At 38.0% G+C, this 27,503-nt stretch overlaps 1 protein-coding gene and 1 non-coding gene across 11 annotated transcripts in view; both read right to left on the reverse strand.

The window, feature by feature from the left end:
- Ppp1r12b (protein phosphatase 1 regulatory subunit 12B) overlaps positions 1-27,503 on the reverse strand; it is a 205,910-nt gene that overhangs the window by 27,793 nt on the left and 150,614 nt on the right. Inside the window, exon 1 of one of the 10 annotated variants that reach the window (XM_076832228.1) lies at positions 19,623-20,402. The exons of the other annotated variants lie outside the window; for them this stretch is intronic. Coding sequence (XP_076688343.1) covers positions 19,623-19,724 — 102 coding nt within the window. The 5' untranslated portion in view covers positions 19,725-20,402. Of the gene's footprint in view, positions 1-19,622; positions 20,403-27,503 lie in introns of those variants that run through there. 10 annotated transcript variants of the gene reach the window in all.
- LOC143379719 (small nucleolar RNA SNORA69) lies at positions 16,204-16,338 on the reverse strand. The gene has a single exon (XR_013088506.1). It is a non-coding gene; the product is annotated as a small nucleolar RNA SNORA69 (small nucleolar RNA).

The following is a 27,503-nucleotide window of genomic DNA, read 5'->3' on the forward strand; positions in this document are numbered from 1 at the left end:
CAATAAGCCAGCCAACCAGTGTTTTAGGAGTGGCTATCACTGATTTTCTGTGTGACATTTTTGATAATTTCTAATCTCAATATTCAGACTGTTAATTTCTTTCAGTTTGCAGACCACCAAACCTTCCCAGAATAAATTTATAAATGTTAAACTTGGGACAGTTTTCTGGTTTTCACCTAGATCTATAGTGAAGGTAGATAAGTGAGAAAATTAGAAAGGGAAGAAGAGTTCCATCCTAGTCTCTAGAATGCTGGTTAAAAAAAAAAAAAAAAAAAAAAAAAGAAAGAAAGTACTTTGAGGACTCAGAAGGAAGGAGTTTAATATGTAAACTATGATCTTGGTCACTGTAACTAAACCAACAAAAAGTGACTATGTCTGTGATTCTCATTTATTTATTTATTTTTATCATAGATGGCTTTTCCCCTCCTATCCCTTCACTTTTTTTTAAGAACTCAGGCAAATAAACACTTACTTGATTTGAATGTATTTATTTATTTCCTCTTTTGAGGTGTTAAGGAATACCAAAAACTCCCAGGATAGATAAAAGAAGAAAGAAGAGATGCAGAAATGTGACAAAAATTTCACAAAACTAATAATAAATCCTTGAACTACTGAAGAGTTACTCAGTGGCACTGATTTGGAGATGGACACAATAACCTTTATTTTATTTATTTATTTTATGTGGTGCTGAGGATTGAACCTAGTGCCTCACATGTGTGAGGCAAGCGCTCCAACACTGAGCCATAACCCCAGCCCCTTGTACACTTTTTCATCCTAATCTAAATCCTGGAGATTCTCTTTTAGTAGGTTTGGAGTGGAATCTTCCTATCCCCCCAACACCATATTGGGAATTGAACCCAGTGCCTCATGTGTGCTGGGCAAGCACTCTACCACTGAAAAGGCTTCCTTAAAATCTTATTTTGAGATAGGGTCTAAGTTTCCAGGCTGGCCTCAAACCTGCAATCCTTCTGAGTAGCTGGAATTATAGGCATGTACAATCATGCCAGATGCCCTGTATGTATTTTTTAACAAGTACCCAAGATGATTCTGTGGCATAGCTCTGGTTAAACACCACTGGACTGAACATATGTTTGTTTATTTATTTTTTTAAGGTGGAGACATGTCCCATTTGAGATGAGAAAATCATTTTTAAAAAAGTATATAGTATATATTTAATGTCCTCATACACTTGGAGTTCTTGGAGAATCCTGAAATTTAGAAATCTGAAATTCCTGACACTTTTCCTCTCCTGTAATTATACATTTGTACCTGATCTTCAGGGAGAGTCATATCCCATACTCTCAATGCATATCCCACACTACCAATGACTATTTTTTTGTCAACATTATCCAAAGTTTTTTTCCTCTTACTTGAAGGCTCCCCTACCCAAAGAGGCAGCTATTGTTTTTCCTTTTTTTTTTTTTGGTGGCGCTAGGGATCAAACCCAAGGCCTTATCCACATTAAGCAAGTGCTATATTACTGAGCTACATCCCCAGTCCTAAAAGAAACTAAATTTTAATTATCTCTCAAGAATTACTTTATATATAAGCTGAGTATGGTGGTGCATGCCTGTAATCCCAGCTCCTCAGAAGGCTTAGGCAGAAAGGAAGATTGCAAGTTCCAGGCTGGACTGGGCAACTTTAGCAAGATTCTGTCTCAAAAAATAAAAAGGGCTAGAGATGTAGCTCTAAGGTAAGTGGCTCTGGGTTCAATTTCTGCTACAAAAAAGAATTACTTAATATATAAAAAGGCTTCAAGAGTATTGGAGTGAACCTGAGAAGCTGGGGTGTTGGCATGTACACTCACTAACCTTGTAAGATCAGCCTTACAGGACCTGTGTGGATTAAAACTCACAGCCTAGGAAACCTGTAAATGGTGATATGTCAAATACCTGTGTGTAACTGAGACTGAACTTCATACTAGCAAATGCCAAGAAGCTGATGTATTTAAGAGCCAACTGCATACAGGGCCCTGGAGAGGTTGTGGGGAAAGAAGTTAACTTACTACTCTAACCAGCATTAATAGTCAATATAGCATCCTGACAACTTAAAAATGAAGAGAAGGAAAGTGGGAGGAGCTGATATTTTAAGAGTATATTTCCTCATAATTATCATATTTAATTTTACTATCAGAGTGATAACTTGCCCAAGGTCTCTTGGCTAGATGATGTCAGAGTAGAAATTAGAACTCAGGACAGGCCAAGGCCATCACATTCAGAAATATGAAGAACTCAGTTCCATTCAGTTTATCAAGCACCCATCATGCTCTGGCCCCACGGGTACTAACTGTGAATAAGATAGTGTATGTATTTCTCTAACATCATTTCGGAACTCATTTATTTCTGGAAGTCTTCTTAGTGGGAGCCCAGCGGTTACCACTGTTATCTTATGGCCCGCCCTTTAATCTAGGAAATTGAGCTCACATACAACCAAATGAAACAATAATTTAGGAAAACATTTAATTTCTCTTGCTGCTTCTGGGCATAAGAGCCTTCAAATGACATCATGCATTCAGGAGACCCATTCTGGATAGTCTCTCCAAAGATGAACTTCCCACATATTCTCTTGGGTATGGAAAAAGCGACTCATTTAAAAATAAAACTCGTCTGCTTTGTGTTTTCTTTTTCCTCATCCTACTGAAATATAAGCCTATTTCCATACGATGTGCACAGACTGAGGCCTGCTTAACTTTCTTACAATTAAATCAGGTCTGGTTTCTGGCTTTGTTTTTCCTGAAATGTGGGCCCTCACATGAAAATATCTTTCTTTCTTTCTTTCTTTCTTGTCTCCATCCAGTTTCTTCTTTGTAAATACCTTATTTGTTGGATAAGATTTAACAATATTTTTAGATTTAAATTTTGCTGTGTAGACTCTGGCAACTGCCTCTATAATAAAGAAATGAGTTTTTTTCCTTATTAAAATAGAGGAAATTAGGATGTTTTAAAAACCAGGTATGGATCTTGGCTACTACATGTATCAAAGCATGGGAATCATTTCCATTGATTAACTGAAGAATAACATGTAATTCACCTTTTTCATTTAGAATGTTCTAGAAGTACAATGAGGTTCTTTATGCCCTGGCATCACACCCAAGAAAGTTCTTAGACAGATATGTGAATATATAGTGTGGCTGTGTGTACTGTATAGCCTCTACTGAGGAGGGTGACAAAAAAACGCAAATTCTTAAAAACTGAAAAACACAAAAGACAGGTAATCACTATTCAAGAGACAACCAGAGAAAGCCCACAGTCCCCTGGATATTAAGAGGCAGATTCTACAGGGTTTTCAAGCAGCTGAAGTTAATTTTTCCACAGATGAGAACATGTGGAGAAAGGTAACACTGTGGTGTTCACACTTGTGACTGCCACACCAATTCCTGCCCCTCCAGGCTTCCTGTACATGTTCCCTACAGATAGCCATCAGGAGCCTGATGAATGACACTCGCACTTCTACCTGCCAGGAGAAACTAAAAGCAAATATCACAGTCTGTTACCATCTTTTTGGACATGTTAAGATTCCTTGTCATCAATTACTCTTTGGGTGACCTTTTATAAAAATGTGCAGGTGATGAGTAATCCAATAGACAAAGCAGTAGACAATTCACCTAAATCCAGACATCAGAGAAAAGAGAGCTTCCAAGCTAATCCTCGACCTTTCCTCACCACCCCTAACAGTATCCTCCAGCTTCTACCTGACTTTTGGAGCAATGTGGAAACCTTGGGATTGTTTTTCTTTTCCTTTTTTTTCCCCCTTTTTATTGTCTTCTAGGGCTAGTCTTAACAATGACCTGGGAAGGTTCATCCAATTAAAGGAGAGCATATAAACCTAAACCTCAGAGATTATTGAGGATGCAGTAGAGGTAACACAGTTACCTCAACACAAACAATATTATTTCAAACAAGGAAAAATCCCTGAAATTTCCAAAGGAGATGGTATTCACACAGTAAAAGAAATGGTTTCCTTTGAGTTTTTAGCCTAAAAAAATATTTTTATAGGCTGGAAGACAAGATAGCTTGAAAGGATACAGGATTTAGTGTTTAATTCCTCAGCTTCTGATAAAATGGCTTAGGTTTTTAGCTCATACTTCCTGATTTTTACTGATAGAATACCTCCCAAAACTATTGTTTTGCTTGGTTTCTTGATACCCAAGATAACTGAGGGTTTGATTAAAAAAAAAAAAAAAAAAAACATTCAGGAGAGAAATTTGGGTTTGCTGGGTAAAGAGGAGAGTCGCTGAATTGGTACGCAGGAGATTTAACCTCAATTTTTCCTCTTCATCCAGCTGTCACTCAAAGTAAGCACAGATCAAACGTAAAAACTGACACAGCTTCTCATTATAGGAAGTTGACTGCCAACCCTGCAGGGAGACTATTGAGTAAATCTAGAGATAAGATGGATTGGGAGTTTGCCTAAGTGGTCTCAGGGGAACAGTGAGCCAAGAAGTGACATCACAAGAGGCAAGCCGAACACAGAATAGTGTTCTTCCCAGAGAAGACTGTTTTTACTTTTGTTTTTGCAGGACTGGGGATTAAACTCAGGGAACTCTACCACTGAGCCACATCTCTAGCCCTTTTTATTTTTTGAGATAAGGTCTCACTAAGTTGCTGAGGTTGGTCTCAAACTTGCAATTCTCTTACTTTAGCTTCTTGAGTCACTGTAATTACAGGCATGTGCCAATGTGCTTGGCCAGAGAAGAGGGTTCTAATCGAGCTCACCCTAGTGGAAAGGAAATATGGAGAAGGTCTAGAACACAGAGATTAGGCATTCTAGCCAAATCTCTGACCCTGTGGAGACTGGAATGTGGGCTTCTCTTATCTACGTTCTGGAAATGGCCCTATTTCCCCATCCTCCCTTCTCTGCATGTTTGTTCCCTTTTAAATACAGAACAGTTAGTCTCAGTCTACTCTTTAGGGTCTGGATAACTTATCTCTATTTAATGACATCAGATATTTTAGAAAAGGCATAAGTCTTCTATCCAATTTACAGACAACACACAAATGTATTATGCATGTGATCTAATCAGGAAGTGTTAGGAAGAACTTCTAGAAGTGCTTTTGTTAAAGATCATTTTGCTCTACTTTCCACTGAAGTCAAATGAATGATGGCCATTAAGATGAACACTCTGGTGTGTCTGAACTAGATAAAAATTGTTTAGAGAAGGAATTACTTTTTTAGTTTTAATGGCTTAAGTGGGGGCAATAGGTATTATGAATGGGACCCTGGAGCAGAAGTCACTAAAAGCTGTTCAGAGACTAATATATGAACACAGAGAGTTGATGTAAAAAAAATAAAATAAAATGATTAGCTACATAGAACATGGTTTTCAAAATGCCCCCAAATTAAGAAGCAGGGTCCTTCCTTTCATACCTCTTGAAATACTCCTATAATAATTCCATTGCTTGGGCCTGTTTCTAATAAAAGAACACAGTGAAGATCACCATTAATTCAGATGGGCAATCCTAGAAAGGGACAAGAACCAGGCTGGTTTTGATTTGTGAAATGTGTAGGGTCCTCAAAACACCAGAGGCTGGCTTAGAAAAATCCCCACAAAAGCTTTTAGCTTGAAAGTTATCAGGAGTACAGGAAGGCACATAATTAAAGCCAAACTCCTTTTACCGAGTTTAAAATAAAATTGTGGCTCTGGAAAGCTGGGCCCAAGGGAAAGGAATGAGACCAAGTCACATGTCTACTGCCAAGGCTGAAACTGGTTTAACTCATGTTCCTTTGGAGTCAGGGCCTGACCCCGCGGTGATGGGAAAAAAATCTCCTATTTACATTTTCCCTAAGAGAGACGAAGCAGAAAGAACATTTTCTATCATGTTTTTGTGTACTAGCTGAGCCAGGGGAAACAAGTTGAGCTATTCTGGGATGGCCTACAGAGAACCAGTCCTTCCCTTCAGGGTTCTCAGATTAATGACCTAGAGGAACAAGTAAACGACGGGAATGGGACTGCAGCAGAGACGGTCCTGACAGCCAGTGTACCTGCAGACCTTTATCACCATCTGAGCTAACTGCAAAATCATCTAATTTTTTAACTTCTCTCATCATTGTTTATTTGGTACCAGGGATTGAACCCAGGGGCATTTAACCATCATGCTACATCTCCAGCCCTTTTTTATTTTGAGACAGGGTCTCACTACATTGCTGAGGGCCTTACTAAATTGCTGAGACTGATTTTTGAACTTGGGATCCTCCTGCATCAGCCTCCAGAGCCCCTGGGATTACAGGTTAGTGCCACCACGCCCAGCAATTTTTTAACTTTTAAAGAGTCATTCTGAACAACAAATCCCATCAGTATGTACAACTATAATGTATCAGTAAAAAAATATATATATATATGGACCCCCCCAAAAAAAGAATCATTCTGGTTTCACCTATCTATCTACCTACCTACCTACCTATCCATCTATGAGAGACAAAAGTTTCCCAGCCTTCTCCCTTAAGGAAGAATATCCTTTGTAACTCACACCAACAGGACTCTCAGGAAGTTGAAACAAGCAGAGATTCTAGCTCTGAAGCCCATCTTATTGAACCTGTATTCCAGTAATCTATGTGGAGATCTTACGTAATTTAGAAATACATGAATGGGTAGAATAAGAACTTCAAGATTTAAGCAAGTTGTGACAGTAGAGGACAGTGAAATGAAGCCTACATTGTCCCCACTCTCCCATCTAAAAAAACAAAACACAACTAATGGTATTTTCTTAAATATCATCAAGGTTTCAATTGTACTATTTTTCTATTGCTGCCAAAATAAATTACCACATTGAACTCAGGGATACAACTACTAAATTTTTATCTTTTTAATTTTGAGACAGGGTCTAGCTAAGTTGCTTAGGGCCTCACTAAGTGCTGAGGCTGGCTTTGAATTTTTTTTTTTGTGATCTTCCTGCCTCAGCCTCCCAAGCCTCTGGGATTACAGGCGTGTGCCACCATCCCCAGCAAAACTTCAAGTCTTAAAACAGCCATTTGTTATCTCACAGTTTTGTAGGTCACAAGTCTGGCACAGTTCTGCAGGCTTCCCTGCTCAGGTTTTCAGTTGGCTGAAATTAAGGCATCTGCAGGATGGGCCTCTATCTGGAAGATCTGGGGAAGGATCTGCTTTCAAACTAGTTCATGTTATCAGCAGAATCCAATTTCCTGCAGTTGTAAGTCTCAGGTCCCTGTCGCTCTGCTGCTGTCAGCTGGTGGCTGCTCACTGCTTGCAGGGACTCCCACATTCCTTCTCACTGGGCCCCTTCCCTCTTCAAACCAGCAATGGTGCACTGAGTCCTTTCCACACTTCAAATTCTTGCTTCCCCTTTTGTCATCGGCTGAGAAAGCTCTTTGCCTTACGAGACTCACATGATTAGATAAGGCTTACCAGGAAAAGCTCTCCTAACCTAAGGTCACTTTTGCCCTTAAATATAACATAATCAATAGGAGAACTATCTGGTCATAAATACAGGTTCTGGAGACATCTTTAGGGAGCTATTTTCAACTATTACAACATGGTCTAGTTTTATCTATTGCTTCATGAAATTAAGAAACACAGCTGGCTTCTTAGCTGCATTGGGCGACTGTATACATTCAGAGTCAGAACCATGCTGAAAGCACTGTCTTAGGCGGGGAAGAAGTGTGCATCCATGTGAACAGGCATACATGTGTGAGAAAGTATACCTTTCCGTGCAAAAATGATCAACTATTAAATCACATATAGCTTCACTGTATTATACTCCTTGATTTTTCTTTACTGACTACTTAATACACATGGAAAAACAGTTAAAAAGGAAAGTCAAATATAGTACCTACATTCAGTTATATTACAAATACTGCTGAAATTTTTCATACCTCAGATTATGAATACCCCATCAATTCTTTGCTTGTTATGGTGCTGGAAATTGTACCCAGGGCCTCACACATCTACCCTATTGATTTAATATAGCATGCTGATAGAGATCAGGTAATGTCACCTCACATATTCTAGTATATCTTATTATATTTTAAAAGAAAAATCATTAAGTTCTCTACATGATAAAAGTAGACTCTCTGATGTATTCATCATGTTACCTAAATACTATTGGCATTTTATAGCTCTTAGTTTCTTGTAGGCCTGTACCTTTTTTTTGTAGATATTCCCCGTTTCTGAAGAATTTCTGGATTTTGGGGAAACTCATAAAATGTACTTATTATAGAAGAAAATATATATAAATATACAAAGTCCTCCATGACTTTGTATTCATAAACTCTGATGATCCACAAACACATTTGCTGGCTCAGGCATGTTCTCTATTTAGCAATTCACACGCTATGTACTATATGTGATGAAAATGACCAACAGAAGAATGAGGAGCTCTAAAACTTGTGGTTCCAGTGCATGGGTCACATTTTTCAGATGGTCATCTATTTTCATTTTTCCCATGGCTTGAAGTTTTAGGTTCACACTGGTGTGCACAGTCACCTTAAACTGCAATAGCCCATGAAAATACATTCAAATGATTAAAAAATCAGGCTCAGTGAACATCTGAGAAAAGAAGCCTGATCACTCCCTCAAAAATATTTTTAAGGAAGACTGCATATAAGTCCTAAGTTTTGGAAATCCTTATTTACGTCTTAAATCCCACTCTTTGACTTTAACTATTTCTCTAATTGAGTTTCCAGGTCTTACTCCGCTACTTAGCTGAGACTCCTCAAGAGATGTGTTATTGATCACCATTATATCTCCTAGACAGCAAGCTTTCCTTGTCCAAAGTCTGGGAAAAGATGGGTTGCTATTATTATTTTTATGGTGGGGATCAAACTCAGGGCTTTGTGCATTTGAGATATGCTCTACCACCGAGCTACATCCTCAGCTCATAGATAGCCGTTTTAAAAAACGCAGTACTGGGTATAGAACCAAGGGATAGATGGACTTTTTAATATGATAAACATCACAATCTAGTAGCCTGTTTGGATAGCAGTAATTTAGATTTTATTTGAACCAAACTATGAATCAAAAACTTTTACAGGTGGATTGTAAGTCCAAAGCCAGCCTTAGCAATTTAGTAAGACCCTATCTCAAATAAACAAATAGGGCTGGAGATGTGGCTCAGTGGTTAAGTGCCACTGGGTTCAATCCTTTTTTGTTTTTTTTGCTAAGAGGATAGTGTGGCTCACTAGACTTTACATTTCAAGATGAAATAAATACTTGGGACCTAAATAACATAAGGTAAAACTTTTACTCCTCAGTAGATTCCACAGAAGGTAGAGACTTCCTTTGTTTTTAATTTTTTTCCCTGCCTCCACAGAAACCAAACAAACAAACAAATAAATAAATAAATAATAAAAAAAATAAAATTTGTCTTCTCTCTTTTTTCTTTGCCATGGGATCTTGCTATATTGCCCAGGCAGACCTTGAACTCATGATCTTCCTTCCTTGGCCTCTCAAGTAGCTGGAATTATAGGCACATGCCACTGTCCAACTGAACCAATATATCAATTCATCTATTTTAGAACTATCAATACATAGAAAATTATAATAAACAGGAATCTTAATTAACTTGGAAAAATCTTCAGAAATGATTCTCTAGTGTGTGGTTTCTGCTTTCCAAATGACCAAATGGGATAGGAGCAGCATTCAGTCCCTGTATTTCACACCTGTGTGTGCTCAGCCTTGCCCATGGTATACTTAAAGAGTAATAAAATGTGTGATTACAAAATCTAAGACAAGCCTCTTTGATCTCAAAGAGCTCTTCCTGGGAAGGAAAGATAAGCACAGCCATGAAACACTTGGAGGGCAATGCAAGAAACAACTGACTGAATGCAATCAAACACTAGACTACATGGTAGCTACAATAAGTGAAAAGGGTAGCCAGGAAAGGGAGAATGCACTATTGACTAGAGATTTTGGGCAAGGCTTTATGGAAGATACAGGCCTACTGGACATATTGTCTTGAAGTTTGAAACCAGTGGTCACGAAAAATGACCTCGTCATATGTAATTGTTAAGACTTATGGCACAAATTGGGGCATTGCTAGGGCCACTGCTGTCCTAAAGTACCACTCTGCTCTGAAAGACAAAGCTCTGAAAGGTGATAAATGAAAGCTTTCTTTGATTCTTCCACTTTTTTCTTTTTTTTGTGTGTGTGTCGTACTAGGAATTAAACTCAGGGGGCACTTGACCACTGAGCCGTATCCCCAGCTCATTTTTGTATTTTATTTAGAGACAGGGTCTCACTGAGTTGCTTAGTGCCCTCGCTAAATTGCTAAGGCTGGCTTTGAATTTGAGATTCTCCTGCCTCTGCCTCCCGAGCAGCTGGGATTACAGGCATGCGCCACCATGTCCGGCCCGATTCTTCCACTTTTATATCCCCACAGAAAAGCTGCATCTTCAGAATCACAAGGTTCTTTGAATTTAGGGGACTAAAATTGCCTCCCAGAGCAAAACAGGTATTTTAAATGTAGACCTTTGTGAGAGGAGCAGTTATTTATTTATTTATTTATTTATTTATTTATTTATTTATTTTGGGGTGGGGGCAGGGGCAGGGTCCTTCAGACAAGAAAAGCCTCAGAGTAATTCAGAAATTGTTATAACTTAATAGGTTCTGAGCTGAAGCATACCTTTGTATCATTTCTTCAAAATTTATTTCTATAGAAAATTAACAGCATAAATAAAATGAATTACCTGAACACTTACAAATGGCTTTGGAGTGATTGTTTACATACAATTGACAGATGCATTAAAAATACTTTTCAATCACAACATTTAAGGGCATAGGAGATCTTTTCTCCTTTGCAAAGGTAATAAGTAGTCAACAGTTACATTATTGACAGTTAAAAATAATAAAATATACCCATTTTAAAATGATGTAACATAAAATTCTGACTTTTTCTTTTCTTTTCTTTTCTTTTTTAACTCATTTAGGTTTGTCTCTTCCTGAATCATTCTGTAAGGTTTTTCCTCCTTTAAACTAGATTTTGTTGTTATTGTCTCCCTTTCCAAATCAGATTCAATACTCAAGGATACTGGTGACAATCTAGGTGCCATTTCATGGAGAGACAGCAGTTTCACTGGAGCAGTTGTTACCCATCTCACTGGTTAACACAGGCTCCAGAGCCAAGCTGCTGGCTGCAACATCACTAGTTATGTGATCTTAGATAATTTCCTGACTTCTTTCTGTCTCAGTGTTCTCAGAAGTAAAACGGGGGGTAATGGTACTTGATATATAAGGTTACCAAAAGTATTAAAAAAGATAATAAGTGTGTCTGGTAGAGCATGACATAGTAAATGTTTTCAAAATTGTTGGCTACTGATATCATTTCTACAGTTTCCCTGCTTTTCCAATCTCTCTCAGGCCTCTTTGGTTTTTGGCTCTCCCAATACTTGTTCACTGAAAGAGGAATTAAGCTCAAGTAAATTCCTTAGTACTCAAGTAAAGGGTTTTAATTGTAGATTTTGATTATCCAGGCTAATTCCTACTTACCCTTTCCAACATACAGACATTTAAGGTCATTATTTTACTGTCTGGATGGTTGTACACCCTTTTAAAATAACCAACTATGTGAAGTTGATTTTGGAAAGCAATACCAAGATTTTTCATGTTTTTAATGATTTGATATACTTTCATTTATTTTATAATTCAATTTAAATCTGAATACGTAAATTTTCAAACAAACAATTTAAAAAATAGCTACTTGCTATTTTACATGTAATCTATGTATAAAAAAATGTTACTTTTGCAATGAAACATGAAGAAATTAAAGTCGAGGCACACTTTTAGTATCTTTAATTAACTCACTAGTAGAACTTCCCTGCATCACATAACCAAAGAAGGCTGCTGGGTTTTGGGGCTGTGATGACAACTAACACCCCAATTATGGATAACCACCACCCTTTATAATAAGAAGGTCAAGAAAAGAACCAAAAAGGAGCTGGAAAAGAATAAAAGGCTGATGAGAGCCAACTCTCACTGTTTCCCTTTGGCCCATTCTGATTATAATTAATTGTTAGTTCACCCAAACATTACAAGGGTTAGTTGGGCTGGGGAAAACCAAACTAATGCTGAATAATCTGGGAACTTTTCAAAATTTGAAAAAAAAGCAATCCCTGATCACACAGCTGGTTATGTACTGAAAACAAAACTAGAACTCAATCCAAAACTCATAACCAATTGATCCCTGACTTCCTAAATTTTTGGATCTTTTGAGAACTGAAGCTTATTACCCTTAACAAGAAGTTGACTACAATGGCCCTTAACAAAGAAACAAGATACAGAACCTTCTGTCCTCCTTGAGATTCCGGTGGTAGCTGGATAGGAAAGAGTCAGAGGCAGCTGCACTGCTGGTTGGCACTCTCAGCTTATTCTCAGCCATTTCCTGACACTGCATCCAGTCCTTAGGCGAGCTCAATACTCCTATAACTCTAATCCTAAACTTCAATATTTTCAGCCCATAATTTTCTCCCCATCTTCAGACCAACCACAGGTTGAATATTCCTTATCTGAAATGCTTGGGGCTCGAAGGCATTCAGATTTTGGAATATTTGCATATACGTAATAATGAGATCTCTTGGAGACATGCCCCAAGTCGAAACAGAAAATCCATCTGTAGCCTAAAGGTAATTTTGCACAGTATTTTTAAAGCATGTCTATTTTCACTATAACCTGTCACATGAGGTCAGGTTTGGAATTTCCACTTGTGGCATCATGTTTGTGCTGTAAGGTTTTGAATTTTGGAGCATTTTGGATTTTGAATAAGGAATGTTAACAACCTATACTTTTTGGATATCATTAACTGAAAGTCCCAAAGTTCCTCTAATTCAATATATCCAAAAGTGAAATGTCGTTCCCATTCAATACACTTTCACTTCCTGTTTGGCAATGCAATTTGTCATTTCTGACCAAGTCATTTTTGGCCATTTGTCATATTTGACCATTTTTTGGCCAAGTCACCTAAACCAAAGACCTGGGCATTATTCTTAACTCTGCCTTCTCCCAAGTTCAACCCTGCCCCCACTGTATGGATCCCCAAGTCTTGTCAGTTCTAGCTTCCAAACAATTGAATGCTTCTCTATTCTACCTGAAGAATACCTTGCCACAGGCCTTTATCATGTCTCACCTGGAATACTGAGATCAGATCACCTCCTGATGTCCCTTCCACCATCCAGCGTCTACAGCTGCCAGAGTTATTCCTCTGACTTGCAATTTTGATCACAGCAACTTTACTCCAAATCTTCAGTCCTTTACCCACAGGAAAACTTTCCAAATCTAAGAATGCCATATTTAAACCCTACATAGTATGGCCTCTGCTAAGACTCTAGTCTTAATTCCTATTATACTTCTTAAATATATCCTTTGTTCTAGCTACACTGATATGCAGCTTTCAAAATAATGCTACACTTTCTCATATTTTTCTACCTTTGTAATATGCTACTTCCTTCTTCTTTGCCCAAAGAGCTTCTATTGTCCTGCAAACATCAGGCTACTGCATTTATCACCTGACTGATCTTTTTTTTTATGTGTGTGGCGGGGTGCTGGGGATTGAACTCAGGGGCACTTTATCACTGAGCTATATTCTCAGCCCTTTTTGTTTCGAGACAGAGTCTAAGTTGCTGAGGGTCTTATTAAACTTCTAAAGCTGGCCAGGCGTGGTGGTGCCCTCTGTAATCCAGTGACTAGGGAGGCTGAAGCAGGAGGATCACAAATTTGAGGCCAGCCTTAGCAATTTAGTGAGGTCCTAAGCAACTTGTACCCACCTCCTCCCATCCCCCGCCCCCCCCCCCCCCCCCCAAATTCTGAATCTTGCCTTGTACTTGTGAGTCTCTGGCCTAAGCTTCCTGAGTAGTTAGGATTACAGGTGTGCATCACCATACCTGGCCTGATTGATCTCCTAAAACACTCTGTACCTATATTAGAAAATATAGGTAGCTTTATTAGAAAATTCACCTCCCTGTGTCATAATTCTTGGCTTCTATCTCTACAATTAGATTTAAAAGTCCTTGAGGGTAGAAATTGTGTCTTTCATTTATTAGGAATTCTAGTGCCCGATATGGGGCCTACTACACATAGCAGATGCTCATAGAATGCTAATTATGGGAAGATTCAAGGTAGGGCAAGATTGGCTGGGTATATTGGTGAGCTCCTAAAATACCAGTTACTCAGCAGGGTGAGGTAGGAAGATAACTTGAACCCATCAACCAAACTGGGCAACATAGCAAGACCCTGTCTTGAAAAACCAAAACAAATAGGGTAGAGGCAGCTTTAATACTCATTAATCATGGGATTAGAAAATTAGGGTGGCAAGTGCAGGAAACAGATTGCAGTAAAGGAGCTGATGTCTTTAAAATTCCCAGTCTCTTTAGTCAACAAACCAATGTTTCAGATGCCACTTCACCTGGTTCCATGCAAGACAGGAATTAATTAGGCCAGTATCTATCCAGAATTCATGTAATGACTCCTAATAGGGAAACCACTTTTATTCCTACAGGTCCTACTTCTCTTGCCTAAAAAGACTTCTTGGACGGAAGAATTACTGCTTATTGACTTTTCTTGAGTGGAATAAACAAACAAAAAATATACTGGTGGTTTTAATTAGGTAGAAAAAAAATGATAAATAGATTGCATCCTAATTATCATGTTCACTCAAATGTTTCTCATTCCAGGACAACAAATTATAAAGTTGAATTAATAAATGCCTGTAATTCTAGAGACTGGGGAGGCTAAGGCAAGAGGACAGCAAGTTTGAGGCCAGCCTGGGCCACTTAGTGAGACACTGTCTCAAAATTAAAAATTAAAACCAACAACAACAGTAATAATAATCATGATAAAATGGATTCCATATTGGTAGTCTCCCAATTAAAGAACTGTAGGTATAGAGAATAAGGTAATATGCTACAGAACTGCTTGGTGTTTGCCAGAGATGAACACAGCACACGGAAAGAATGATTATCAACCTGATCTGGGAGGTGAGAAGGCAGGATGCCTTTGGCCTGCCTACTAGGTGCCTCACAGAACGAGCTCTTGTGACAGTTGCAATCTTTTATTATCCAATTATCTATCAATAGTACTGTGATTAGTTTGTATGGCTGATTATAAAACAAAGTAAATTGATTAACTTCTCCCTTTATATGTGAAAATGGCTGGGATGAAAATTATTATTATTATGTAAAATCTTTTCTGTTGAGATGTTAGACTGGAAGCAATCCCATCTAAATGAGAAAACGCTACTGATCCTGGTTTATAAATGCAGGTCAAATCCTATTATCACAAATACCCATTCAATGAAAATCTGCCTAATTAAAGATTCCCAGGGCTTAGCTGATAACCCACTTACTTCAAGATGTAGTCAACATTATAAATATCAAATACACCACAGTTTGGACATCTGCTACTATGTTTTCTTTGTAAATAATCTGTCTTGCAATTTTTTTCAATTAGCAAATAATAATTTGAGATTATGGACTAAGGATTACTTGGTTCATACCTTAGGATGATTTAATGTCAACCCATTCTAAATGGACTAGTTCCTAAGCTATAGTTTTTTTTTTTTTTTAATAGAAAGACTGAGAGAGAGTGAGAGAGAGAGAATGTTAATATTTATTTTTTAGTATTTGGCAGACACAACATCTTTGTCTGTATGTGGTGCTGAGGATCGAACCCGGGCGGCACGCATGCCAGGCGAGCGCGCTACTGCTTGAGCCACATCCCCAGCCCAAGCTATAGAATTTTATATTACACCTAGTGATTAAAAACAAGAACTGAGGTGTCTAAAGTATTTGTAGTTCACTTTTTTCCTAATGTTAGAAAATTACTTTCTGAAGAAAACTTTTCTACTGAATGTGTGAACCAAGAATTTTATGTTGCAGTTGTTTCATGGTAGCTGATGGCTGACCCTTCGAGTGTCATGAAGAAGTACTGGTGTGGTTCCCATTAGAATCGAGAGTGAATCTGGAAGTTGTTCTGTTTTTCCTGAGTAACAAACCAGAGATGAACAGATCTGTTGCTCAGGGAACTCCCAGCCTTTGGAGATAAATGAGATGTTGAACTAATGTGAAACTAGTATGAACGCCCCAAGAAGCTGTTGAATCCGTTATGTCATTATTCCCCAGGAGCCCCAAACAGCAGTATCAGGAACATAACCACTTATAATAGCTGTTCTTAGTGAGGGTGGGAAGGGGTGCCTGGGATATAAAAAGGATGGATGGACATTTTTGCCTATGAGGAAAAAGGGTATTTCATTTTTTTTCCTGAATTGTCCATGTCAACCTATCATGAGTTTACCCTCAGAAAGGCAAAATAAAAAAAATGATGAATATAGCTTTTCTTTCAGCAGGATAATGGTGGTATGTTCATAAAATAAAGCACTGTAATAAAAGGGGTATTTTTAAAAACCATGTTTCATGGTATAATTTGTATTCAGAAAATTAAGGATATTATTTTTGAAATATCAATAGAGGAAGTAAACACAAATCTTGGCTGGGGAGGACCCACACTATCTTCTTATGAGTGATTTCTCATTAGGGAGTATATTAATTGTTCAATTTCTGGGCAGGCATTAGATTTTTTTATGATTAAAACGGGTCAGAGGCTTACTGAAACACTGCATTATATAATATGAAAAAATATCAGATGCTGCTAAAAGTTTAAATGTTAAGGTGTATGATAAAGTAGTTTGTTTTGAAGTCACTAAAAAGTCTTTCTGCCTTTTGTTTTCTCAAGTTAAAAATAATTCCCACTGAATTGCAGTTTTAGTTTGCTTGTTCTGCTTCTCAAAGAGCAAAGTGTCCAAAGTATTTTCTCCTTGTGAATAGCCATTATTTAAAAATTCTCTGAGGACACTGTCCTTATATGGAAACATTTTATATTCAGCCCCTTTAGCAGCACTAAAAACAACAACAAAGAACCCCCACAAACTTTTAAATGCTTATTCAAAATTCCAATCCTATTTTGTAGAGTGCTGGACCAGGGGTTACGGATCTTTAACTTTGTCTGATCTCCATCAGAAAATTCTGTGTGTGTGTGTGTGTGTGTGTGTGTGTGTGTGTGTGTGAGAGAGAGAGAGAGAGAGAGAGAGAGAGAGAGAGAGAGACAGAGAGAGATTGAGATGAGAGCTGTGTGCCTTTCACTTTAGAACACACACAGCAACGTCCTATATCTTTTTCTGGAAAGGTCCGAGTATTTTCCTTTTTAAGAGAAATCTGAAGACCCCATAGCCCATAAGTCTCAGGCTCGGTGGGGCTCATAATCCCAGACAATACGACTGGAATTTGAGAGCCAGGCACGGAGATTAAGTTATGACCCGTCAATTGCCTCCCTTGTTCTATAGACCTGGTGTTCCTCCTCCTGCAATTTCAGTTTCCTGTGTTCCTACCATGGATAAATTTTGGACTCCCACAGCTACTTAAGCTTCTGACTGTCCCCTCTTTACTCCTTAGCATATCTTTAACCTTGACTTTCAAATCTATTTGATATGTACTCCAGTGTTGCTGATAATATGGTTTTGGAGCCAAGAAACCTTAGCTTAAATCAAGACGACTGCTTACTAGCTGAGTGATGCCGGGCGAGCTACTTCTGTGCATTTCCATTTCCTCACATGTAACGCGAAGACAGTGAAAACCACCTCAGGGAGGCGGAGGATCAGCCAGTTACAACCAAGCATCCAAAAACACATGAGCCCAAGACCACCACAAAACTAGTTGTGAAAGAGCACCTAATTAATACAGTCGTGAGGAAAGGAACCGAGCTAGGGAAATCTTATGAGATGAACCAGTCCTGAGAGTCAACAACCTCTAAATTAATTATGTATATTTTTCCACTAGCTCAGAGATTAAAGACAAAATAGGATAAGGGCACATGAGTGGTACATAAATACCAATGTTCTCTACAATACAGTCTCTAGTCATATGGACATTAAAGTTGGTTACGAAAAACTGATGCTATTATGGGAATCCATAGCCACAGACCACTAAAATTGGGAAGCAGTTTAAAGCTGTCCATGTTTTGGTTTCCTGTAATCTCAATTTTCAAATTTTCTCTCACTGTGACCTCTGTCTAAAAGGCGGGGATAGGGGTGTGTGGAATGAGGGGGGAAGGATGGACGGCAGCTGTTAGGAGTGAGACCAGAAGAAAGTACTTCTTCAGTGGAGTACGAACTTTAAATAAGAAGGGGGAAACAGAAAGGAAGAAGAGGAGGATGGTCACTCAATAAATTGAATGATCATCAGGTATCATTGCTCTGGGAATGGTGGCGACAGTGGACAAACATTAACAAGAGGCTTTTTTCATCCACAGTCTGTAAAGGATGGAATATAAAAGGGAGGCAGCAAAGGGAACACCAACTCAAGTAATGGAGCTCAGCTCTGTGACCTCAATCAGCAGTCACCAGAAAACCCCAACACTGCTGGGGGGAAAGCGTTCTGCAGTTCTGTAGAAAAGGAAGGCACTAGCCCATGTGTTCAAGAAACATCCCGGAACTCAATAACAGTGATATGTACACGGGAGCCTCTCTTGGTTCTCTCACAAAGAGCACCTATGAATGAAACAGCTTCCTAACGGCATTCTTTTGGTATTCTGGTAACTAAACACCCCTGGCTAAAGTCCAAGACTAATACCTATATGCCAAATTCCACTACATGATAATTTACACCATGAGAAAGACATTGAAAATGAATGTAAAGCAACCCAAAATAAACAAGTAGTCTGTTCAGATTTCTTTTAGATTTTCTCCCGACAGCTCCCCAAATAAGGAATCTATGACTGTCCCTCTTCTTACGTTGTATGTATGATAGAACACAGTCTAGTTCCCTAAGAAGGAACTGCTACCTTACCTACTACCTAATATGCCCATCAGCATTCCTCATCATTTGCTGTTGGTAGCATTTTTTTCTTTAGTTAGCTTCCTACAGAGGAGGACATTAAATTAGATGCAAACACCCATATGTTAATCACTTCAGCAGAGTCATTCACTGGAGTAAACGGAGAAAAGCCTCAAATGGCTTTGTTATCACAAGCATCACAAGCACCTCCATACAGCTAATAGTCACGAGTTATTTATTTGAGTTTTAATCACAAAATTTCCTGATGGTGCCTGAATGACTGAGAAGTAAGGTTCCAACTGTCTATAAGTTCTTGTCCGTTTGGTTTTTCTTTCACTCAAATCACTTTGCTTATCATGCAAAATAGGCAAAGGTATACTCCATTTCACATACATGTGTGCACACGAGCAGAACTTGCACATAACTGAAGTTTTTGTGTATAGTTTCACAACCATATGGGAGCTTTTCTTTTGAATGATAGTACTGATCCATAAACCACAAGAAAAGCAGCAACTACATATAGCCACAGAAACTAAGAAAAGCCCCATGAGACATAATGATAAAAACTCTAAGACCTTACTGTCAAGCAGTTTACAGCTTATTAAAAAGCTAAAAGACAGAAACTGTAGGCTGGCATATTTAAGTCTGCTTTTACTTAAGACTATATCAAGTATTATGAACCATAACCTCTTTCAGAGAAGCTAAATGGGTCTTTACTTGCAATTTTTTCCCCTTTACTGATTCCTGTAAGTTCTATATGCTTTTGCTCTCAATCTAACCCCTAAGTTATATATAAACACATTTCCTACCTTTGTCACAGCTAGGAACATATGTAAATAAAAAAGGCTGCTTACTCGGAGTGTCTTGGCAGTCGGGGAGGGAGATGCTGGGGGAGAATCAGACTGAGATTTCCTATTCCGTGTGAATTCTTTACTTCGAGTATATAAAGAGGACATAGTTCCTTAGGATGTAGACAGACACCCAAACTCTGAATTCTTCACACAAAGCTGGGAAACTGCCTTGTAGGTTACCCTCAAAGAATTTCTCCTTTTGAACTGATGCAAGATGACTTTGGAAAGAACTAAATAAAGGATAAAAGCTGCCCTGTAATTTATAGTCTTGAGCTCTGAACCAGTCCACAGTTAAACAGTGTCTGAGAGGCGTGTTCCATCAATATTTTCAATTCAGCTCCAACCACAAGAGCTCAGCACTGGTGGCTTGTGGTAGAAGGTACTGTGCTGAGCAACACCTTGACACCTAGATGGAGTCCTTGATTCTCCCAGAAGAACACTTCTTATGAGGCTTGCTCTTCAATAAAACCCAAGTCTAGGTTCCTGATGATATCAGCTTAAATCCCAGAGGAAAAATGACTCTGGATCCTGCTGCAGATGAGTCTAGGAAGGGCTACAATCACTTTATCCAGAGAAAAGAAATACAAGCTCCCAGGAAATCATGCAGTCTTCCCTTAGCTTGATTCCACCAGGGCAAGGGTTGAGAACTGCTGTGATAAATTCGGGTCAAACAACTTGAAAAACAAAACAAAACAAAACAAAACAAAAATAAAAGGAACCAAGAGTTTAGAAGAAGGAAGCTGTCTGAGGAAGTCAAGTTTTCCTAGGTCCTCCCAGACGAAGCTGCTTTTACATATAAACACTCACAGTAATACACACATCTTTTCCCCTCCCCTCTTCTATTTTCTGACATTCCAAATCCCTATTCGCTCAGCGAGGAATGCTGGAGAGGAGCCAAGGGCAAAGATTCACTTTCAACTTAGAATTCGGGTTGCCACTTGTAGAAGGAAAAGAAACCCTGCCAGCTGTTCGGCATAGAGGGAGGCTCTTGGGGGCAAACTCAGGGGTAGCCCCCGACCTTCAATATTCACCACTCTGAGAAGGCAGCAGTCTCCAAGACGGATTTCTCTAAACAGTTTTCTAAATATGATAATGGTGTTTTTTTCAGCTTCTGGATCTCTTAAGTAACAAAGCCCAGAGAGAAACATATGTCAAAGTACCTTCAGGCCTTTTATGTCAGTTTTAATGTGATGTCATTCCTGCTGCTCTGTGGAGGAGCCCCCGAATTTGAAACTTTGGCTCACTGCAAAGCAAGTTCTCCATCTCAGAGAACTTGAACTGAATCTGACTGAATCTAGAAATTGAAAGCTTACTGGAGTTTCCTAAAAGGCCACGAGCAGGAATGGACAAGATTAGAAAGGAGTATAAAGGTGAGGGAAAAGGGAAAAAAAAATCAGAAATAAAAGAACAGAGCTGTGAAACTGCAAGACTACAGGACTCAGCAGCACAGGGGAAGTTAAGAGTTAAAAACAGGAATTTCTTTGCTGGGTGTTGAAGGGTTTTAGATTTGGCCTTGAAGGAACATCTCAAATTTAATCTTTTGCACTCTGTTGTCATCACTACACTATCCAACATTTCTTCGCCAAATGCTTTCTAAGCCAATGGGTTCATTCCCAAAGTAACAACTCTCTGGCTCTTAAAAACTCCATCCTGCTCTCTCCTTTCCATATGAATATGTGTGTGTGTGTGTATATCCTTTACTTTATTTATTTATTTTTATGTGGTGCTGAGGATTGAACCTAGTGCCTTGCACGTGATAGGTGAGTGCTCTACCACTGGGCCACAATCCCAGCCCAAAATTTATATTTTTCCTCTGTCTTGATATCTTCTTTATTTCAATGACCAATTTTGTGAAATTAAAGCAAGAGAGGAGATCAGCTACTTGGAGGTTAGTCTGAGGAATACAGATTGAAGAGGATTTTTGAAGGGCTCTTGATTATTTCTAATCTAAAAAAATTTCTGAAGAGTTTATAGATCATATCTGTAAGCCTGAATTACACATACAGTACCTAAATTTTTGGGAATTTAGATCCACACATTTTATATTATGGGTACAGCCTATATAGTTAACCTTATTTGATAAGAGTGGGTCTTTCTCTACTACTAAACCTCTGCACTTAGAAAAGAAATATTAGTGTGAACCTAAATAGTAATATACTAGGAACAAGCATGCTTGCTTAGGGAAGGATTAGTGATACCTTGTCAATATGTTGAATGAAAGTTAACAGGTTATGTTATTCCTTAAGGAGACAGCAAAAACAATTCTGAACAGACAATTGTTTTCTCACCTATTTCTGTAAAGTTTGTACACTGATTTCACAACTATTGACAAATGGAGAGGGACTGTAAATCCTCTTCATTTCTAGATGGCACCTTTGTCTCATCTCACTTTTACTTTTATATCTACTTCTAGGAAGTTCTAACAATAGGCAAACTCTTTTATATCTTACAATCTGTTTTTACATACATTAGATAATCTGATCCTCTCAACCATGTTGAAAAGAACATCATTATACCGTTATCTTATAGATGAGGAAACTAGAGTTTTAGAAAGGTTCACTGACTTGGCAAAAGCCATACCATCATTAAGAAAGGAGCAGAACAACTGTCTGAGGACTAAGTTTTGGTTGACTAAGGTAATGTAAAAGCAGATGTAAAAAGATCTATCAATTCAAAACATTCAAGAAGATTCTGAAACTGGGCATGGTGATAAATGGCTATAATTCCAGTGACTTGGGAGGCTGAGGCAAGAGGATTGAAAATTCAACACCATCCTCAGCAACTTAGCGAGACCCTTTCTTAAAATAAAATATAAAAGGGGCTGGGGATGTAGCTTAATGGTAAAGCATTCCTGGGTTCACTCTCTAGTAACTCTATAAACCCCCCACCCCCAACCCCACAAAAAATTTTGAGTATTTGAGACATTCACAGAAATACACTGGAAATTTAGGAACAGAGATAAATTTCCCCAAAATTTGAATCTAAATTCTTTCTTCATTTACTTGTTCTTCTTTGTATTTAATTTTTTTCCAGCCCAGACATCAAGTATTTATTGTTCCTTTTTGACTCAAAAGACATAAACTCCCCTTTGAAAATGAAAGCGTCCTTCACATCTCAGTGAAAATAAGAACTGAAAGCAAATATTCTTGGTCATAGTCTTGTTCCTTTCAGTTATAATCTATTTTTTTTTGAGAAGTACACATTGCCAATATCATTCCCAAATTTGGAATCCATAGATTAAAAACAATACATTTTTTCTCCACACTGGCTTATCAAATTATAACATTCTTGTGTAGGGCAAACATGTTATTATTCAGAAAATTCCCTAATCACATAAGTTTTCTGTTCAAAGACAATTAGCATGAAGGAATATCGAGAATAAGAATAACTTTTATTTCCCCAGGTGGGAGTGCTCTCACTGATGATTCAACCTATTCTTTTTCAAGTTAAGTCTTAGCAAACAAAGAGCTTGATAAAGGAGAACCTCAGAAATAGACTTCCATCGGGTAAGCTTTATAACAGCCACTTGCTTAGAAAATAATTTATTCCAGATTGATAAGAGAAACAAAACAAATAAGCCCAATATTTTGTCCTAAGTGAGATAAAGGGAGGAAAAAAGTCCATGAACTTTAGGGGGTTGTTATAACTGAACTAAGAGTCCCAGGCACCAGTTCAATAGACTCCAACAAATATAGGACTATCAAATAAGGGAATTCATGTGTGTGTGTGTGTGTGTGTGTGTGTGTGTGTGTTTTAAGATGACACACATCACAAGTGAGAATGAGCCTTTAAATGCCCTTTTGTGAATTCTGATCACTGACCCTCAATGACTCAACTTTCCCAAAACTTAGATGAAGAAAATAATGAATCAGTTAAGTAATTTCTAGTTTTTCCTCTTTTTATTTCTTAAATCAAGAAAACAAAGTGACATGGTACATGTAAAAGGTCTCTCCAGTGATGGTAAAAGGCCTCTCCAGTGATGAATCTGAAAGTTACTGACATACTACCATCCTGCTGTAGATGTGGCCAGAGTGCGGGCTGCACAGTCAGATATCCTGCTTTCCCATCTGACATGATCAAGTTCTTCAGTCTCACTGAATCTTATTTATCATATGCAAGTGGTGATAGTGCTATTTGCAGAGTTAATATATTTAGGCCTAGTATACAGCACAGTGCTTAGTTTAGTCATGCTCAATACATGGTAGTTATCACAGAAAATGCATGGTCAATAGGCACATGAATTTAGAAAACATATATACAAATCTAGGGCTGAAATGTAGCTCAGAGTAGAGTGCTTGCCTAGCATGTTTGAGGCTCTGGGTTCAATTCCAGCACTTGAGCTCTATGAAAACAAACAAAGCAAAATGAATCTATATGAAAATCTGATCTGAAGCAAAAGCATATATAATAAGTTCTTACAATCTATATATTTGTTTTTCTTATGCTTACATCAAAGGCTACTGAGAAAGAATTGGCAGAATCTCTTTCCAAAGGCTTATCTCTCTACCTGCATTATTCCCTCCCTCTTCCTAACCTTTTTTATTTCTTGAAAGGGAGCCCTGGCGTAAGGGGAGGGTACAGTGGTGAGTCCATAGACTGGTTAGTTGGGGGATGGCTTTACATGGGGAGATGGAGAAAATAAGCAAACATATTGAGTATAACGAGAACTAGGTTTTTCATTGTTAAAACAAAAACAAAAACAGATAAAGTGAGCATAGTAGCATACACCTGTAATCCCAGCTGCTTGGGAGGCTGAGGCAGGAGGATTCCAAGTTCAAGGCTAGCCTGTGCAACTTAGCAAGACGCTGTTTCAAAATAAAATTTAAAAAGAGGGCTTGGGATGTAGGTTAGTGGTTAGAGTGCTCGAAGTTCAATCCCCAGTACTGCCTCCTGCCCTCAGCAACACAGAAAGTTTTAAATATGAAAAAAGAAAAAGTTTTGAATGAACCTAGTGGTGGTATGAAGGAAGTAAACCTACTGGTATGGACCCAGGATTTTTATTGATAAAGAAATAACTAAATTGAATGTAAATGTATGTGTGCTTGTGTGTATGTGAGTGCTTATATGTGTAAGTGAATGCATATGTATCAATAGGTTCAAATTATATTGTATTTCCTAGCTCTGTCTGGGAGGGCCTGGGAAGAGCAACATCCCAATAGCATTTAGCACACTCGGTATCCAGATCATTGTTTCTAAATACCACTCTCCACTAAAAGGAATAGGACTCCCTGGAAAAATGGCTAATTCTAGAGCTGGTGCAGGCAAGAAAAATGAGACTTGTTTTTTTTGTATTAAAAATAATGATAGGGCCATGATAAAAGGACACAGATGTCTGCTTAAAAAGCAAAACCTGGACACTAGTATGGCAGTATGTAAAAAAGTGGATGTGTAACCGATGTGATTCTGCAATCTATATACGGGGTAAAAATGGGAGTTCATAATCCACTTGAATCAAATGTATAAAATATGATATGTCAAGAACTATGTAATGTTTTGAACAACTAATAATAAAAATTAAAAATAAATAAATAAATAAATAAATAAATAAAATTTTGAGACAGGATCTCACTTAAAAAAAAAAAAAAGCAAAACCTGGGAGCACAAGTATCAAAATAAATAATGATAGCAATGGGTTACAACCCACCGAATAAAACAGGAATCTATGAGTCCACACTGATATAAGTAAAAAAGAAAAAATAATTGGGAGGAACTAAAGTTCTTCCTTACAGTAAAATGTCTATTAATAAATGTAGAAAGGGTAAGGAAGTTAGAATAATCACCACTTAGCAATCTTCATTATAAAATCAATCCAGGAAAGGAATATTAATGGATAACAAAACTAGTGGTTATGAATAGATGAGGTAGTAATTTACATAATTTCAAATGTTGCCTCATAAAATATTTATTAGTTAGAAAGGAAGAAAAGGAACTTTGCTATAAAGAACTCTGGAAGATGCCATCTTAATCTAGTGATCAAAATCAACACCATCAGCAGGACAAATTGGCAGCATGAAATGAGAAGAGCATAGCATTATCACTGTGACACTGTGGCCTAAAGTATATAAGCTGAGTCATATTATAAGGAAATACTGGACAAATCCAAACTGAGAGACATACATGACTGCACTGTTATCTTAAAAAAATTATCAAGGTCACAAAAAGCAAGGAAGGATTAAAGAACTAAAAAGACACAAAAATTGGGTTTAATTCATGATCTTGGATTGCATCTTTCTACTACAAAGGCTATTATTGAGACGATTGGTGAAACTGGAATTTGGTTTCTGGGGAAAGGGTATACATGAGTTCTTTGTCTTATCCTTGAAATATTTCTTTAGTTAGAACTTGTTCAAGAGTAAAAAGAAAAAAGTCCTGTTCTTTCAACTTACTGGGAGGATGGGAGAGGAAGACAAAAAGATGGCTTAACTCCAGAGAACTTTGGGAAAAACAGCCCACATTACACAGGAGATTATATATGTTCACCACAGACCTGGATTTGCAAATGGCAGACAATCACTTTTGCTGGAGGCATAATAACTATAAGTTGAGATTCATTAGTAGGTCATGAATCAACTTCGTGGCTCACAACCAATCAATAAAAAGTCAAACAGAATACTAAATATTAGGATACATCATACATAGTAGAGTATGTTTTCCTGAAACTGTTGTTTTGGTTATATACAATACATTTAAATATATATTAGGTCACAGTATAAAGTGTATTTCTTTCTTTCTTTTTGGTACCAGGGATTGAACCCAGGGACACATAACCATTGAGCCACATCCCCAGGCCTTTTTTTCTATTTTATTTAGACAGGTTTTCTTATAAGTTGCTGAGGCTGGCTTTGAACTCATGATCCTCCTGCCTCAGCATCCCAAGCCACTGGGATTACAGGCATGTGCCACTGCACCAGCTTATAAAGTATAGTGCTTACTACCATGGGTCATGGTCAAAAGTTTGAAAATCAATGGTGTGAAGATGCTCAGTACAAGTCCCTTGATGGTGAGAAGAGCAAGAAGAGTATTTACTGGGGGTAGAAGGTTAGTCTCTCATCTGTGCAACTAACTGACAAAGGACATGCGCTTTGAACTAAATTTAACCCGTATTATACTGCTTGATCAGTAAAACCTGAAAACACTAAAATAGTCACTATTTAAAAATTCAAATTTGGGATCCAGTAGACAACCACTGCTAAAAGCCAGCAGAGAATGATTTATTATTATAGTTGACATAATACTGAGAATCATCTCCACTTCCAGACAGTTAGTTTCTTTTCTTTTCTTTTTTTTTTTTGAGAGAGAGAATTTTTTAACATTTATTTTTCAGTTTTTGGTGGACACAACATCTTTGTTTGTATGTGGTGCTGAGGATCGAACCGGGCCGCACGCACGCCAGGCGAGCACGCTACCACTTGAGCCACATCCCCAGCCCCCGACAGTTAATTTCACCATGCAAACATCCATACTAGTCAAACGCACTCAGCAAATGCTTCTGTGGTCTATGACATGAATGGAGATTCCTTGAACATCACTGAAGGGCTTCAACTAGAGGAACCCGTACTTACTATCATCTCAAGGACAGAGTAGTTGGAATTCCCACTTGCTTTTTCCTAAATGAAGAACAAGGTTCTCCTTTTCCTCTAAAAACCTGACAATTCAAGATCAGCACTGTTCACTGCTATATGAAGGCAGCGGGCATGGTAGTAGTTGTCTCTGTTTTTTGAATTTTCAAGCCCAATGCATTTTGGACATCAAACATGATATAATTATTAAGCTCCAAAGGTGGGGGGGAACCTTCATCTTATTCTGCTTGCTGCATCTGCCATTCAGTGGAGACTATTAGCCTGCAAAGGGATTATAATATTTATCAAGAACAGAACAAAATTA

This window comes from Callospermophilus lateralis, chromosome 13 (assembly GCF_048772815.1).
Source record: "Callospermophilus lateralis isolate mCalLat2 chromosome 13, mCalLat2.hap1, whole genome shotgun sequence".
Taxonomy (NCBI): domain Eukaryota; kingdom Metazoa; phylum Chordata; class Mammalia; order Rodentia; family Sciuridae; genus Callospermophilus; species Callospermophilus lateralis.